We start from the raw sequence: 19,044 nt of genomic DNA, 5'->3' as shown, positions 1-19,044 counted from the left end.
TGGAAAACTAAATGTGGTATACCCATACAATGGAATATTATTCAGCCCTGAAATAAATGAAAATTCTTATAAATGCCAGAATATGGATAAACCTTGAGAATATTATACTAAATGAAATTAACCAGACACAAAAAGACAAATATTGTATGATTCTACTTATATGGGACACATTACCCATCCAATGAGTTACTTCTGTGGCTGATCTAATGGCTTCACCAACCAGGGGAGGCCTTAACGTCTGTGGACCCAGAACTGACCACAAATTCACCCAGTACTGACAGCAAAACCCACGTCCTCCTGAACCACTTACTATTTAGTGTTGGGGGATGAGTTTTATAGGTTTACAACTTGTTTTACTAAGGAACTTAAGAGATAAATTGCCTTCCCAAGGCCTTTGTAAATAGTTGCTATTTAAATTTTATAGACTGAATGAATTCTGCATATAATACTACTTTTTTAATATTATCTGAACACGTAAATTTTTAAAAATTGGAACTAAAATATAAATATGACACCTACAAACAAAATCTGACTTAACAACCAAATAATAACCAAGCATCGTAAAACCCAAGGACCCAAAGGAAGAAGTTCAGGGAGAGTGAATAAAAAATATATGATTCAGAAGTACCCTAAATGATATTCTAGAGAGGCAAGGCAGGCAAGCGAGAGGGAAAACTGTACCAGGAACATGAGCTCTCGACCTCTGACTGGTGTGCACTGGACGACTGGACTGATGACTGTGGGAACACAGCAGGTCCAATCATTTGAGCCTCTTCCCCTCCCTTCCCCCACTCCCCTTCCAAAGGAACACCTCTGGATGGTCCCTATATGTGGAAATGAAATGTCAAACAATTAGTACAGGGTCTGTCATACAGCAGCTATCCAACAAACACTCCTCTGTTCCATTTCATACTGAAGTTGTCCGGAAAGCATTCACTTCAAGTACATGTGCTTTCTAGCCATGTTTTCTGAAATAGTTGTTCCACTTAAGGTGTAACAATCAAATAAGTCATAGACACAAGTCACACAGATACGACTTACTATGTATTTGCATTTATAGTAATACAGTTGTACAACACAGATAACAAGGAAAGTCAGGAATGCTGCTAAAAAATACCAACAAGAGGTTTTTCTATGCTACAGAAATGGGCTTAATTTTTCATTTATTAAGCACCCATTTCACCTTCAGTTGATGTTATTAGAAGAAAGAGTAATAAATCTGTCCTTGGGTAGACAAGATGTGAAAATAACTGACAAAAATTGGTCAGAATCTCACAGAATGGTGAGTTCTGAGTATCAGGTGTCTTATATTAGGTCATTAATCCTCACAAAACAAATACAGAATCTTCAAAAAGCCTTTGAAATTCATTAGGGCTATCCCACCTCACTGATTTTAAAGCAGCAGCAAGGTAGGGAACAGCACTGCGTGTCTCTGGCTGCCAGTGGTCACCTTGCCCTACTCTTTTCGCTGGCTCTGCTTCACCCTCCTCCCCACCCTAATCTTCTTTCAACCCAGATTATACCCCTGCTCTCCTCTGGGATGTGTTATTTAAAGGACAGGTGTACCCTTAAAGAGATCAGAGAATCAACTCTAAATCTATTGGGAGCTGTGGTCTTTTCCCTCGTCTATCTAGTCCAGATGTAATTTCTCTTCTTATGTCACCTGTTTTTGGTAAAAATGACTTACAATGTTTTTTATTTCCTATCTAGTGTACAAAGCAGAAATCACTAGACAGTAAGTGCTGATTGAGTTTTTGAACTTTTATTCCTGGATAAAACTGTTAACTATCCTTTGAGGCAATATATAAACAAAAATGAAATACACTCATTTCTGTAATTCAATAACTACGCTTCTACTGTGTGACATCTATATATTAGTTTTCCATAGAGAAAAACTGTCATAAAAATTCAAGGTGCAATTTAATGAGAATATTAGGAACACTTCCACAATTTATAGTCAGGTGAATGGTGCATGTTTGCATTCTAAAATGATTCCTTTCCAGTAATGTTCAAAATACACTCTCTCAAATGAAAATCATCTTCTCAGCAAATTATTGTATAGTATGCTACTTGAGAAATTTAAAAAATATATGTCATTCTCAACTACTTCTTACCTAGAAGTTTTCTGCTGCAAGTTTTATATAAAATTATTCACTTCATGGATGATAAAAGAACAATGTTAAATATCCAGAAGACAAAAATTCATTAAAGACTATTTTATAACTTCAAGCACAGAATTTCAGGATGTTAAAATCATTTGATATAAAATAAACAGAAGAATTTCTTTAAGAAAAACAAAACAAAACAAAACAAAACAAAACACAGACACCAAGTAAATGTTCCCTGTGGCCTGCGTCCCATTCCAGAACTGACAGCACGCCAGGGCCCGAGGGGGGGGGGGCGGCTGAGCTGTGTGCTCTGGGGTCCAACAAAAACATGGGAGACTGCAGCGCACATGTTAAAGAATAAATCTAATCTCAACAAAGAATTTAATTCTTTAACAAACAAATGAGTTTTAAAGAGTGGTAGTGGTTTAATTTTGAGTTCCTTTTTTTAGTTGCACTTGAGAACAAAAAAAATAGTATACGTTTTTTCTCTAACTGCTTCCCAATAGTTCAATGACAGCAAAACATTAAATCTATGATGGTGCTGAAGTTCTTCAATAGGGACAGAGATGTACCTTCATGAACTGTGTAAAATCTGCAGTAAAGAAGAGAAAAAAGGGGTGGGAGAGAATGAGAGAAACACACACACACACACACACACACAGAGAGAGAGAGAGAGAGAGAGAGAGAGAGAGAGAGAGAGAGGAGAAACAAAAACTAATTTTCCAGGCAGGGAAATACTTACAAATCTTTTATGTCAAAGTTAGGATTTCACAATATAACACACTAATGTAAAATCCAATAGCACCTGTAAGATTTAAGTAAATGCTGCCATCACTTAAATGCCTTTTAAAAAAATATCTGTAAAAGACTGAAGGAAAAAAGATAAAGTACATTCTCCAGAGAACAACAAATGTATTTCAAAATAAAAACTGTATTTTTGTCTTTCTTTGTTTTCAGTTGTTTTTTGTACAAGAATTCATAGTTATCAATATAGTAACTTACACACAATGGGATCAGTCTCTGCTCTCCGTTTCTGTGTCACTTTAAGTCCACATGTTCAGGCTACAGTCCCCAACATTATTTTCTGACAAATATATTACCACAGTTTGATCTAAATATAGATACATTATATAATTCTTGTCTCTGGGAAAATCAAATTTTAATATGCAAACTTTTATTTCTATAATACAGAAATGGAGAAAACTACAGTAGGCACACAACCTAATTATGACTTATAAATGATGATTCTAGATACTCTCCTTCTGTAAATAAATGTTTAAAATAGTCTTAGGATTTTATTTATATGTGCACTTGTGTCCACCTTATCCCATATACTGTACACGTCTAATGACAATCTGGGAATTTAAAGGTGCAGCCCTCAAGAAATTATTAAATTGCTTTTTAAAAAAGAAAGAATTAGGCTCTATTGGACAAGGAAAAAACACAAAATTTCCAATTTTAAATTTCTATCAGTAGGAAAATATTAAAAATTGTTATTTGTATATACACATGAGTATAGTATATATTGAATTACATACATCTCACATATCAATACAATTCAAGTGGAGAATTTTGCTGTTATTTTCCCATTAAATAACTATTTCAAAATTTAAAAATATCTTATTAAATCTTTAAAATAATTCACTTACCATTTCAACAGCTTACACTGTTCTTTTTAACCCTTCATAACTACATTCCCTGATCCCTACAGTTAAATCCCCTATTTAAATCAAAGTCTGGTGCTCTTTGTTACTCAGAAACTGATGGATAAAATCACATCTACTTCAAAATTCCATCAATCAAATAAATTTTATTACCTGGTTTATCAGACAAATCTCTCACCTCTGAGCTTGTGTACCTATATTAGCTTCCCTGTAATACACAGGTGAGGGAATCTTCTAAAATAGATGCAGGTAACTTACACGATGGTGCAGTACATACAATACATGATGATTAAGTGTCTGATAAAAACTTTTCAGAGATACCTGAAAATTCACTTCAGAAACTAACTTTAGAAACAAACCCTTTATTTTTCACTCTAATATAAATTAATATGTATGTATTTCCATACATACACATACAGATATAAAACAAAATTGTCTATGTTGAGTAGCTGTTTGTGAGTGAAAAAATGGTTACAAATTGATTAGCTTAATTTTGTCCTTAACCATTCAATATTTTGGGGGTACAAACAAAAAGTCAGTGCATTCTGTAGACTCCATAGAGTCAGATACTTAAGCATACACTTTAGAAAGAACCCTCCTCCACATGACAGGCATTGTACAGCGAGAGCGTATGGACTCCGAGCAAACCCTACTCCAGAAGCAGATGAAACAGCACTTGGCTTACTTTTAAAATAGCTTTTTAAAAGAAATATATAAAGAAACGCATTTTTTGCTAAAAGTATTTTAAAATTACATCAAAATAACATTAAAACCTGTTCACTGAGAAGAGCCTATTGAATTGAATTCTTGTTTTGAAATTTCTAGTATATTAACAGTTCAGAATATTGCCTTGTGAGGTCTGCCTAGAGATGGGTTCATGTGAAGAGCCAGACAGAGTACATGGCTCAGCCCCAACAGTCCTCTGGTCAGCTGTGGGATAGAAATGGGTCCCCTCTGAAACAGCTATATATCTTAAAATGATCTATAATAAACAGTTCCCCAGTAATCATAATTATTTGTAAATTGAAATGCATTGATCATTCAGAAAAGATTTCTTGCAAAATATATAAATAAAGGTTACTGCATATTCTGTAAATATACTTAACATTGCTAGACCAGACCGTCAATGACGGGCTGTTGTATTTCAGTACTGTGTCAAATTTATTAGAAATTTAAAAAGAAAAATTTCTGAGGGGCTCAGCTGCCTTCATTAGTTAGCTTTAAAATGTGTAATAAAATGGGAGATAATATCTTCTCATAAATACATGGAATCAGTATGGAAAAGTAAACTATACAGTGGACAAGGTTAGAGAATACCAGAGTGTACCAGAGTGGTCACCAGAGTGAATTATCTTCCAGTATAAAAAAAGAGAAAAACTCTATACACCCAATTGCAGTAAGCATGTTTCAGTTAAAGATGTAGCTCTTTCTCACTCCTGGCAAGAATTAACTGGTAATGGCACTGCTTCTCAACAGTGCAAAAATATCCTGAGAAATTATTCAGATTATAACAAAAGACAGGGCTTTCATCACTAAGTTTTTGCACAAAACACAGCTCCAGATATCACAAATAAATTAATTTAAAAAGCTGATAGCCTTCACTGTGTTGAACACAAAAAGGGGATGTGACCCAGACATTGTTAATTCTCCCATTGGCTAATATCAGAAAAAAAAAGATTGCATTAAGTGTCTATTTATAATTTTCTAGTTAATTATGGCCAATAATATACATGGAGGTAATTTGTAGTTCAAGTGTTTCATCTCTTTTTTCTCCAACTAGCTACAAGCTGAATTCTAAAATTTACACTGAAATATACAATTCCAATTTTCAGAAAACCCTCCTCCTGGAGGAGTGATATTTAAATTTTTTGTGCAATCTTGATGCAGAGCTCAAACCATCCTATGAAAAGAGACAGTGTATTTTTTAATTAACTGGCATTGAAATTTCACTTTCCTTAGCTGCATTCTAGTAGCTTGGCCAAGTTATCTCGTAATTCTGTTAGTTCAAATATCTTTCCATCAAGAATTTCTAAGAGTGTCTTGAGGTTATTGCGAAAAGCTTCTTGTTCATTCTGACTTTTCTCCAGACGTTGCTCTAAGTCGGACAGTTGTCCCTCCAGATCTTTGTTCCGAATTTCCACTTCCTTTAGAAACAAAAGTGTGATATACATACGTGTCAGTTCACGACTTAGCAAACAATATACCTTCTGTTATTACTAAGATTGTGGTAGTTAATGCAGTCTGACCATCAGGATGAGCCTCTATATCTCAAGTAAACACAATTTTAGATTTCTGATTTCATTATCTGACAAATTCAAGGGGTTTTACTGACTGGTTTGTTCAAGAATATCTATCCACCCCAAAAAGCTCCCTGACTGCTTACTCTGTGTCAGGTACCCCCTGGGCACTTCTCACTGAGCTGGTATTGAAGATCCAGTTTGAGTATTATCTACAGCTCATCTCTATTTCTGCTCTCGAGCTTTTCCTAAGACACAATTGTTAGCAATCTCAGGTGAAAGCAGGTAGGGAAAAGAGAAGTTAATTTTTTCTCCTTACTGGCAATTATGGAGACAGATAGAGAAAAGAAAATAACTGTAACATATTCAGGGTCCACTGAATATGTTAATTATTTATTTTGCTTCAAGAGCAAATGAATGAATACGGTAGAGAATATAGTTCAGTTGTTAAAAACTGTAGGGAAGATACATAACTGTATATATAAGAATTATAAAGCTAACAACAACCTATTGGAAATCAAAGAAAGAAAAATAATCACAAAAAAGAAGTTAATGGCAACAAAATTTTTTTTTTTTTTTTGTATTTTTCTGAAGCTGGAAACCGGGAGAGACAGTCAGACAGACTCCTGCATGCGCCCGACCGGGATCCACCCGGCACACCCACCAGGGGGCGACGCTCTGCCCCTCCGGGGCGTCACTCTGTTGCGACCAGAGCCACTCTAGCACCTGGGGCAGAGGCCAAGGAGCCATCCCCAGCGCCCGGGCCATCTTTTGCTCCAATGGAGCCTCGGCTGCCGGAAGGGAAGAGAGAGACAGAGAGGAAGGAGAGGGGGAAGGGTGGAGAAGCAGATGGGCGCTTCTCCTGTGTGCCCTGGCCGGGAATTGAACCCGGGACTTCTGCACGCCAGGCCAACGCTCTACCACTGAGCGGCAACAAAAATTTTTAAAATTTTTTAACACTGACCTGGCAGTGGCACAGTGGATAGGACATCGAATTAGGATGTGGAGGACCCAGGTTTGAAACCACAAGGTTGCTGGCTTGAGCATGGGCTCATCTGGCTTGAGCACAGGCTCACCAGCTTGAGCACGGGGTCACTGGCTTGAGCATGGGATCATAGACATGGCCCCATGGTCACTGGTTTGAAACCCAAGGCTGCTGGCTTGAGCAAGGGGTCACACACTCTGCTATAGTCCCCCAGTCAAGGAACATCTGAGAAAGCAATCAATGAACAACTAAGGAACCACAGCAAAGAACTGATGCTTCTCATCTCTCTCCCTTCTCGTCTGTCCCTCTATCTGACTCTCTGTCAAAAAAATTTTTAACACAATAAATCCTGGCATACTTTGAAGTTTTTATTGCTCTAAAAATGTTTATAAGCATGACAAATTAGTGAGTAATTCTATAAAATAAAATGATATAACATGAGCTATAGATTTAATTTCAGCAAAAAATCAAATTGGGAAAAAGCAGAAAACCAACAATCATGCTTTATTAGTATAACAGTTACTAATATAGTTACTAATAGTGCACAGTAGTATATTATACGAACTAAACTACTCAGGCAGGAAATGAATGGAAAGTTACAGCAGCCTTCCTTTATCTGAGCAGGAACAAGTTCCAAGACCCCCGGGGGTGCCTGAAACTGCAGAGAGTACCAAACCCTTTATATACTGTATTTTTCCAATATATACATACCTATAGTAACATTTAATTTATAGATTAGGTACAGTAATATCTTAACAGTAAAATAGAACAATTATTAACAATATACTGTAATAAAAATTATATGAATGAACGTGATCTCTCAAAATATCTGAGAGGAACTAAATGACTAATACAATTTATATCCACATATGCAAGTGTATGGGATAATGAAAACTTTTTGGTGTTAGTAACACAATATAAATCAGCCTTAGAAAAATGTGACATTTCAAATATTAGTACATTTAAATATAAATCTCTAAAAAAATTTCATCAAGTCTAAAGAAAGGATAGTGGAAATTTTTTTTAATTATCGAAAGACAATGTGGTAAATACAAAGAACAGTGCATGAAGCAGCACTGGGACCAGGCGACACGGGGGCACTGATCATGAGGCAGCACTGGGACCAGGCGACACGGACCCACGGGGGCACTGATCATGAGGCAGCACTGGGACCAGGCGACACGGACCCACGGGGGCACTGATCATGAGGCAGCACTGGGACCAGGCGACACGGACCCGCGGGGGCATTGATCATGAGGCAGCACTGGGACCAGGCAGCACGGACCCGCGGGGGCACTGATCATGAGGCAGCACTGGGACCAGGCGGCACTGGGACCAGGCGACACGGACCCGCGGGGGCACTGATCATGAAGCAGCACTGGGACCAGGCGACACGGACCCGCAGGGGCACTGATCATGAGGCAGCACTGGGACCAGGCGACACGGACCTGCGGGGGCACTGATCATGAGGCAGCACTGGGACCAGGCGACACGGGGGCACTGATCATGAGGCAGCACTGGGACCAGGCGACACGGGGGCACTGATCATGAGGCAGCACTGGGACCAGGCGACACGGACCCGCGGGGGCACTGATCATGAGGCAGCACTGGGACCAGGCGGCACGGGGGCACTGATCATGAGGCAGCACTGGGACCAGGCGACACGGACCCGCGGGGGCACTGATCATGAGGCAGCACTGGGACCAGGCGGCACTGGGACCAGGCGACACGGACCCGCGGGGGCACTGATCATGAGGCAGCACTGGGACCAGGCGACACGGACCCGCAGGGGCACTGATCATGAGGCAGCACTGGGACCAGGCGGCACTGGGACCAGGCGACACGGACCCGCGGGGGCACTGATCATGAGGAAGCACTGGGACCAGGCGGCACTGGGACCAGGCGACACGGACCCGTGGGGGCACTGATCATGAGGCAGCACTGGGACCAGGCGACACGGACCCGCGGGGGCACTGATCATGAGGCAGCACTGGGACCAGGCGGCACTGGGACCAGGCGACATGGACCCGCGGGGGCACTGATCATGAGGCAGCACTGGGACCAGGCGACACGGACCCGCGGGGGCACTGATCATGAGGCAGCACTGGGACCAGGCGACACGGACCCGCGGGGGCACTGATCATGAGGCAGCACTGGGACCAGGCGGCACTGGGACCAGGCGACATGGACCCGCGGGGGCACTGATCATGAGGCAGCACTGGGACCAGGCGACACGGACCCGCGGGGGCACTGATCATGAGGCAGCACTGGGACCAGGCGACACGGACCCGCGGGGGCACTGATCATGAGGCAGCACTGGGACCAGGCGACACGGGGGCACTGATCATGAGGCAGCACTGGGACCAGGCGACACGGACCCGCGGGGGCACTGATCATGAGGCAGCACTGGGACCAGGCGGCACTGGGACCAGGCGACACGGACCCGCGGGGGCACTGATCATGAAGCAGCACTGGGACCAGGCGACACGGGGGCACTGATCATGAGGCAGCACTGGGACCAGGCGGCACTGGGACCAGGCGACACGGACCCGCGGGGGCACTGATCATGAGGAAGCACTGGGACCAGGCGGCACTGGGACCAGGCCACACGGACCCGCGGGGGCACTGATCATGAGGCAGCACTGGGACCAGGCGGCACTGGGACCAGGCGACACGGACCCGCGGGGGCACTGATCATGAGGAAGCACTGGGACCAGGCGGCACTGGGACCAGGCCACACGGACCCGCGGGGGCACTGATCATGAGGCAGCACTGGGACCAGGCGGCACTGGGACCAGGCGACACGGACCCGCGGGGGCACTGATCATGAGGCAGCACTGGGACCAGGCGACACGGACCCGCGGGGGCACTGATCATGAGGCAGCACTGGGACCAGGCCACACGGACCCGCGGGGGCACGGATGTGCAAACAGGAAACAGGAGCTAGTTCACGTTTGGGGATTATGGGTACTTTTTTCCAAAATCTGTCTTACAATACTTATAAAAGTTAATTTTGAGGAAAAAAACTGGGAAATGGCTTGAATACATAATAAGAAAGTAACAACTGATTTAGGATTCTAAACATAAAGAAATGTTCACATACTTTGACAGAAATAACTAAGAGTCAGGCTTAAGCAAGGATGCCACAGATGAGTTGCAAGAGCCTGGGAAAATATTTTAAAAGGAGTAAAACTGCTATAATGACTTATATATAAAGAATTTAAGGATCCCAATCTAATCTTGAAGTATTTACTGTTAGATGTTTAGCAGGTTTGTTTCTAATCTCCTTTGAATGATCCAAAAAATGAAGATAAGTAAACAGAGCATAATATAAATCCAAAAAAATATTTATAATTGCAGAAGCCAAGTTCATGGAGGTTCTAAACTATGAGGGAGAAAACAGACCCTGAGATCAAATCTAAAAATTCCACTCATGACTGCATAACATGCTCTCTTGCCTGCTTAAACAATAAGCTTAAGAGTAGAATGTTTCCAACTATAAAAATAGGCAAAATGTCATTCACTAGAAAACACCCACTTCAACCAGGCACCACCCAGTTTGCCCACTAAAGCATTCCTTTAAAATTGAAAGGCTCCCTTGTTCTCCTTGCCAATCAATGAAACATCCAAACATTTTCAATAGAAGTGAGCAAAACAAATTCCTTCAGCTATTAAAATTGCATTGTTCTCTCTAGGAGTCTCATACTCTCCAGGGGTCCCCAAACTATGGCCCCCTGAGGCCATTTATCCGGCCCCCGCCGCACTTCCAGAAGGGGCACCTCTTTCATTGGTGGTCAGTGAGAGGAGCATAGTTCCCATTGAAATACTGGTCAGTTTGTTGATTTAAATTTACTTGTTCTTTATTTTAAATATTGTATTTGTTCCCGTTTTGTTTTTTTACTTTAAAATAAGATATGTGCAGTGTGCATAGGGATTTGTTCATAGTTTTTTTTAAAGTCCGGCCCTCCAACAGTCTGAGGGACAGTGAACTGGCCCCCTGTGTAAAAAGTTTGGGGACCCCTGCTCTAAGCCATTCTTGTGATTGGAGGAATTTTACTAGGCAGGTAACAAAGGGGCCCCGCCAGTGCACCGCTGACGAGGCTGGTCTACGGGGCAGAGAACGTGACCCTTGCACAAGAGGGAGCGCCGAGTGCACAGGGCCAGCACCAGACAGCTGGAGCCCTGGCTAGTGGCACTTTCCAGGTTTCTACTTTTGTCTATGTTTTTCAACCCTCTCCTCCTTCTTGCCTTTTATTGTCCCTCCTAACTCATTCTTCTGTTTATTGTCATTTTTGTCATACTATTTCTCTCTTCTCCTTTACTGATATGTAAGCATGTTATGGGACACCCAGAGGCCTGGTGTAACCCTAAATAGAGTGCTGAAGGCTAGAATTTGCTAACTGCCTTTCAAGTGCTTTCAAGGCCAATAACTGAAAGTATGTATAAATTCTAGAGGGCGTAAGGTCAAATTCTGTGTTTGTTAGATATGGGCCTAGAACACTAGAGTGATTTTTAAAAAATTTAAACAATTATTATGACCATCAATGGGACTAGATAGATTCATTTTCTATAAGTTTTTATTTATATACTTATTTATTTATTGTGTATCTTTCTGAAGTGAGAAGTGGGGAGGCAGTCAGACAGATTCCCACATGTGCCTGACCAGGATCCACCCGGCATGCCCACCAGGGGGCGATGCTCTGCCCAGCTGGGGCACTGCTCTGCTGCAACCAGAGCCATTCTAGTGCCTGAGGCAGAGGCCATGGAGCCATCCTCAGCGCCCAGGCCAACTTTGCTCCAATGGCCAACTTTTTTTCTCCAGTGGAGCCTTGGCTGCAGGAGGGGAAGAGAGAGACAGAGAGGAAGGAGAGGGGGAAGGATGGAGAAGCAGATGGGCATCTCTCCTGTGTGCCCTGGCAGGGAATCAAACCCGGGACTTCCATACACTGGGCTGATGCTCTACCACTGAGCTAGCCAGCCAGGGACATTTTCTATAAATTTAAATCCTGTATTGCCTGACCTGTGGTGGTGCAGTGGATAAAGCATCGAGCTGGAATGCTAAGATTGCTGGTTCAAATTCCTGGGCTTACCCAGTTAAGGCACATATGAGAAGCAACTACTACTACGAGTTGATGCTTCTGGCTCCCACCTTTCTCTCTCTCTCTCTCCTCTCTCTAAAAATCAATAAATAAAATCTAAAAACAAAAAATCCTGGCCCTGGCCGGTTGGCTCAGTGGTAGAGCATCGGCCTGGCGTGCAGGAGTCCTGGGTTCGATTCCAGGCCAGGGCACACAGGAGAAGCGCCCATCTGCTTCTCCACGCTTCCCCCTCTCCTTCCTCTCTGTCTCTCTCTTCCCCTCTCGCAGCCAAGGCTCCACTGGAGAAAAAAAGTTGGCCCGGGCGCTGAGGATGGCTCCATGGCCTCTGCCTCAGGCGCTAGAATGGCTCTGATTGCGGCAGAGCAATGACCCAGATGGGCAGAGCATCGCCCCCTGGTGGGCATGCTGGGTGGATCCTGGTCTGGCGCATGTGGGAGTCTGTCTGACTGCTTCCCCATTTCCAACTTCAGAAAAAAAAAATCCTGTATCATTTAATCTAAATAAAAGTACAGAATATTGTCTTTATTGATATCTGATTCATAACTTAAACTCTTACAAGTTATATTATCTTACTAGATTATTAACATTCATATAATAGGATATACAAATCATCAAAATAAGCATTAATAGTTCAACAGAAAAATAAGTAAAAAACACAAATTTTGAAGAAGACTTATTTAATAATCATCTCTATGTACTAGGATTGAAAATAGAGCAGCAAATTAACAAAGATGGTCCCTGCTTTAATGCATCCTAGAAGGAAGACACTGGTATAAAGAAGTAAACAGAACTGACTTCTGGGAACCTGAGGTAATTGTGACTGTGTACACTGCTATCTTCCAAACATCCTCCCGAACTATGTAAACCAGCAATAAGAACAAGTAAAACCGCACAAATTGCACAGCTTCAGTGTAGCTGGGTGAGATACACGTCAAATTACATACAATTAGAGAATAGAAGCACCGATTTCCAGCAGAGAGACTTTTCAGGCTCTCACTCTGACCCTTTGTGAAGGGCTAGGCAGGGTCATGGGGGCTGCACACAGGAGAGGGAAGAGCCGATCAAAAGGCTTAAACTGAACTCTAATAACCCTAAGAAAGAGAAAAACTGGAAAGTGCCAAAGTACTGGAAAAACAAACAAAAAAGTCTTGGTAGACTAGAACAGACTACAGAAAAGGACTTAACAGTTACACAGAGATATGAGGAGGCAATCTTGGAAAGGCAGTATTTCTAAGGAAAAGAGGGTGAAAGGGAAAGGGAGAAGGGAACCTACTAGGATAGCACAGTAAAGGGAAAGAGAAGCCACACAGGGAAAGGCAGACTTTTCTAAGGCAAAAGAAAGTACTGGGAAAAACAACTTGGAAATTAGAAAAATCTTATCATTCTCTTTTTAATTTACCTGTATCTATGAATCTTCTATGTTCATACTAACAACCCGATTCCATGCACTGCAATTTCAGTACTTCCTCTACTATTCACGGAATGTAATGATCGCAATTTTCTAGACTGAACCTGTGAATGGATGCTCAAGGGTGTTGGGACTTTTGGACTTCCTCCAAAATGAAAAAAAATACACATTACTTTATTTCATTACTTGGCATTGGAGAATTCTTGCTTAGGTGTTCTGAAAGTTTCCCTGTCCTAGTCCAGGTAGAAGCTTTCTTTTCTCCCCCAGGTAGAATGTTTTGATAAGTGTTTTTGATAGTGAAAAAATATACTGCTCACAAAAATTAGGGGATATTTCAAAATGACTATGAAGCGATAATAAAAAGAAGCATTTGATTTTTTTATTAAATAAGAACATCAGAAAAGCAAAAGACAAGTCAAAGAAAGTTGTTCAATTATGCAAATGAGATGCAAACCCAACTTTTACTTCATTGGTGAAAATGCACTGTACAAAAGGCTGAGTATCTGCATGTTCCCTGATCCCCTCATTTTTGTGTAGGTAAGAATTGATACTAACAATTCCAGGTGCCAACTGTAATATTCAATTATTACTCAATCGATGATGAAAACATTGATAAATTTAATATGAATAAATTGTCTCTGGGCTTACCTGGGGCAATGTAAATGTACATATAACTAAAATTTTTAAAAAAGAATTGTTAGAACAGTGTACTGGCAATGTATTGTGGAATTGTGCACCTGAAACCTGTATAATTTTGTTAACCAGCATCACTCCAACAAATTCAACAAAAAGAAAAAAAGAACTGTCAGGAACAGGTTGAATACTTGGCTGCCTGAAGCAGTGTGGTCATGCAGAAAAAACAGACTTTGGAATCAAAACAAATCTGGGCCTCCCTACTTTCTAGTTAAGTGTTTGATCCAATTTGTTAACATCTCTAAACTACTGTACTGCCTCCTCTTTGGAAGTGGGGATACTGTTACTGTGAGAATCAGAGCTAATGTATGTCAGTGCTTATCATATAACCTGAATTAAAGCAAGTGCTGAAAAAGGCAAAAAAAAAAGACAAAACAACTGAATTTCCCCATTTTTTCCAGCCCTGCTTACGTGCTTCATATTTCAGTTCTGCACCAGGATTTCTTGACCTTAGCACTACTGACATTTTGGGCTGATTGCTCAATGTTTAGCAGCATCCTTGGCTTCTACCTATAACATATCAGTAACACTGCCCTAGTTGTGAAAATCAAAAATGTCTCCACACGTTGTTAAATATCCCCTGAGTCTACTGAAAAGTCAGTGATAAGAGAGGGAAAGGGAAATATTTGATTTCATGTACGGAACCTGTGTTCTTTATGAGGCTCTATATTGCCAGAGAATTTGACTGCCTCCATTTAAATATAGCTTGGACAAAAGTTAGCTTATTCAAGCCTCTGTTTCCTCATTGACTCATATAAATTAAATGCACACTATAAGTAAAGTGCTTAGTGCAGTGTGTCTGATACATAGTGAATACTCAATAAATGCTGGCCATCTTCATTATAATCTAGGTATTCCTTCCAACCCTGGGTTTTCAGGTTCCACTTACCCTAATCCTTCTTAAGGCAGTCAGCCATGGGGGTGTAATAAATGCTTCTGAGTTGGCAAGAGGAAACTTTGGTAATAAATTTTGAAAAGTCTTCCTACCTATGGTTGACTACCACTGACACAGAACACATGTATAAAAATTAGAAGCATACTATTTATGCAGAAAAAAATGAGTAAAATTAATTAGATTGAAGAAATAAAAAGGGCACTAACTGGATTTCCATTAGGGTACAACTACTGCCTTAATTCATATAATAAATCAATGTGAAAATGAGCAATGTGAAATTTTTTTTTTTTTTTTTTTTTTTTACAGAGGCAGAGATAGACAGGGAGACAGACAGGAACGGAGAGAGATGAGAAGCATCAATCATCAGTTTCTCGTTGCGCGTTGCGACTTCTTAGTTGTTCATTGATTGCTTTCTCACATGTGCCTTGACCGTGGGCCTTCAGCAGACTGAGTAACCCCCTGCTGGAGCCAGCAACCTTGGGTCCAAGCTGGCGAGCTCTTTGCTCAAGCCAGATGAGCCTGCGCTCAAGCTGGTGACCTCGGGGTCTCGAACCTGGGTCCTTCCGCATCCCAGTCCGACGCTCTATCCACTGCGCCACCACCTGGTCAGGCGCAATGTGAAATTTTTAAATGGAATGAAAACCATTTGAGGAACTGGCTGCTCAGCTCAGCAGTAGAGTATAGGCCTGGTATGTGGAAGCCCTGGGTTTGATTCCCAGTCAGGACACACAGGAGAAATGACCATCTGTTTCTCCACCCCTTCCCCATCCCTGTAGCTCTCTCTCGCTTTTCCCCTCCCACAGCCACGGCTTGAATGGTTCAAGCAAAGTTGGCCCTGGGTGCTGAGGATGGCTACGCAGCCTTGCCTCAGGTGCTGAAATAGCTCAGTTGCCGAGCAGTGGCCCGGATGGGCAGAGCATCACCTGGTAAGGGGCTTGCCAGGTGGATCTCAGTTGGGGTATATGTGGGAGTCTGTCTCTGCCTTCCTGCCTCTCATTAAATAAAATAAAAAAAAACATTTGAGAAATTTTCTTTAAATTCAGGACAATTTTATGTTAAAAAGTTGAAATTTCTAGCCCTGGCCGGTTGGCTCAGTGGTAGAGTGTCGGCCTGGCGTGCAGAGGTCCCGGGTTCGATTCCCGGCCAGGACACACAAGAGAAGCGCCCATCTGCTTCTCCACCCCCCCCTTCCTCTCTGTCTCTCTCTTCCCCTCCCGCAGCCAAGGCTCCATTGGAGCAAAGATGGCCCGGGCGCTGGGGATGGCTCCTTGGCCTCTGCCCCAGGCACTGGAGTGGCTCTGGTCATGACAGAGCGATGCCCCGGAGGGGCAGAGCATCGCCCCCTGGTGGGCAGAGTGTCGCCCCCTGGTGGGCGTGCCGGGTGGATCCCGGTTGGGCGCATGCGGGAGTCTGTCTGACTGTCTCCCCATTTCTAGCTTCAGAAAAATACAAAAAAAAAAAAAAAAAAAAAAGGCTCACCAGCTTGTGCCCAGGGTTGCTGGCTTGAGCGAGGGGGGGGGGTGTTACTTGATTGGCTGTAGCCCCCTGGTCGATGCACATATGAGAAAGCAGTCAATGGACAGCTAAGGTGACGTAACGAAGAATTGATGCTTCTCATCTCTCTCCCTTCCTGTATGTCTGTCCCTATCTGTCCCTCAAGAAAATTAAAAAAAAAAAAAAAAAAGTTGAAATTTCTATACTAATTTACAAATGACAATTTATAAATGATTACCTATGATGATCATAAGCTACCTAGATGAAATAAATTATCAACTAATTTTTAAAAATCTAAGATTAGCCATGAATCAGAAGTCCTGGAAAAGAAAACAGACCAAGAATCTACAAAATGGAGTTTCAGAGAAAAAGTCATTACTATGTGAAATAATGACTGATGCCTTTCTATGCAGAAATGAATAAAAATTTTATTGTAGCTCACCTGTAGTTTCTGAGTCAAAGATTCCCTCTGTTCTTGGAGTTCTCTGGCATTATCAATTTCTTGTTTTAATCTTTCTATTTCCTAGAAAAAGTAAAGCAATGTCTTTAACAACATTTAAGCAATATCAAAGAAAGAGAAGACCCCATTCTCCTCTGAAATTACTAATTCTTTAAAAAAATGACTTAAAAAACATTTCTTTATGTGATTTTTACAGAGGTAAATTACTGTTTTTCTTTTGATTGCTAAAATGACTTTTACTAAAATTAAGAAATTTTCATTCAGGGAGACACTAGAATCTATGTAAACACAATTAATTAATTAAATAATAAAAAAGAAATTATACCAGAGATTTGTAAAATATTTTTAATAAACTTTTTAATAAACTTGTGATTCTTGTGTGTGTGTGTGTATGTGTGTGTGTGTGTGTGTGTATTTTTCTGAAGTTGGAAACGGAGAGGCAGTCAGACAGACTCCTGCATGCACCCGACCAGGATCCACCCGGCATGCCCACCAGGGGGCAATGCTCTGCCCATCTGGGATGCTGCTCTGCCACAACCAGAGCCATTCTAGCGCCTGAGACAGAGGCCATGGAGCCATCCTCAGCGCCTGGGCCAACTTTTTTGCTCCAATGGAGCCTTGGCTGCGGGAGGGGAAGAGAGAGACAGAGAGGAAGGGGAGGGGGAAGGGTGGAGAAGCAGATGGGTGCTTCTCCTGTGTGCCCTGGCCGGGAATCGAACCCGGGACTTCTGCACGCCAGGCCAACGCTCTACCACTCAGCAAACCGGCCAGGGCCAAACTTGTGATTCTTAAAAAAAAAAAAAAAAAGAAATTTTATCCACCTAAAGTGAACACTATGAATATTACAAGAGTGAAAAAATAGTCACAGTAAATTCATTTTTATAGGTATGTTGTTTAGTGCAGAATAATCTTAAGAAAAAAGCAACATCTGATGTGGTGGCTTTGGGATAGCAATGCTCAGAAACAACCTGAATATTTCAAGGTTGTTTCAAGTTTTATGGATATAATTCTTCCCTGTGACATAAAGTATTTTGACTGAAAGCCAGAGAAAGCAACAGCTTGTAAAATTCATATAACTTCTAATATCTTTCTGTTGATTGATGAATGTGACGCTCATACAGACGGCAACAAGCAGTATCTCAGCTGATTGCCTCGCCCTAGTTCATAACAACAGAAAAGAGGATGGGGAAAATGTGAACAAGGTTAATATCATTCGAGAAAAGTTTCATACTAAAGAAACCTACACAACCTTACCTTATTCCACACAGTACATACATTTACATTCTGATACTTGTATACATATTTTACCTAGATTACAGATAAGTGAAAAGTAGCAAATACCTCTTCCTTCACTTTCAGTGTCTCTTCCAGTTCCTGTATTGTCTGATTTAATTCTGTCTTATGGGTATGCACTGCATTTGCTTGGCTACTAACACATTCAAGCTCAGTCACCTAAAATGAGAGCACAGGTTAAATTATATGACAATGTCAAAGGATTTCTTACTGAAGAGATAATAGGCCCTTAATAGGTGAATAATGAATTTTGCATCAATATATAAAATTAATTTTGAGCATAAGGTGGAATAAATACAATTTAGGACAAAAAAAGAGCAAAGAAAATAAATATTTACATGGCTTGGTCATAAAAAGGATAGGATAACTTAAGTGATTAATGACAGTAGAGAACCCCTAGAATGAAAGTCTTTAAATATTTCTTCTCAAAACATTCAAAATCATATAAAGTCATCTGCCTTCCATCTGTATGTAGCTTTCAAATTAAATTGAAAACTGGCCTTGCAGAAGAGAGAGAAATTTTAAAAAAACATTTCCAAAATGTAGGAGAATTTGGAAAAAAAGATATGCTTAAAATACAACTTAAATCATTTGATACTAAAATGTCTTCACATTAATAGTGTCTCTTTTTTTTTTTTTTTAACAGGGATAGAGAGAGAGAGGGGGAGGGATAGATAGGGACAGACAGACAGGAACAGAGAGAGATGA

General features: G+C 41.4%; 1 protein-coding gene across 1 annotated transcript in view; it reads right to left on the bottom strand.

The window, feature by feature from the left end:
• Positions 1-1,022: 1,022 nt before the first annotated feature.
• The window catches only part of HOMER1 (homer scaffold protein 1), a 158,236-nt gene continuing 140,214 nt past the window's right edge, over positions 1,023-19,044 (bottom strand). Inside the window, exons 7-9 of the mRNA XM_066381690.1 lie at positions 18,385-18,495; positions 17,026-17,106; positions 1,023-5,916 (exon numbers count right to left, since the gene is read on the bottom strand). Coding sequence (XP_066237787.1) covers positions 5,728-5,916; positions 17,026-17,106; positions 18,385-18,495 — 381 coding nt within the window. The 3' untranslated portion in view covers positions 1,023-5,727. The remainder of the gene's footprint in view (positions 5,917-17,025; positions 17,107-18,384; positions 18,496-19,044) is intronic.

This window comes from Saccopteryx leptura, chromosome 4 (assembly GCF_036850995.1).
Source record: "Saccopteryx leptura isolate mSacLep1 chromosome 4, mSacLep1_pri_phased_curated, whole genome shotgun sequence".
NCBI lineage: Eukaryota > Metazoa > Chordata > Mammalia > Chiroptera > Emballonuridae > Saccopteryx > Saccopteryx leptura.
The sequence above is the reverse complement of the archived record's forward strand: the minus strand, read 5'-3'. Positions and strand labels throughout refer to the sequence as shown.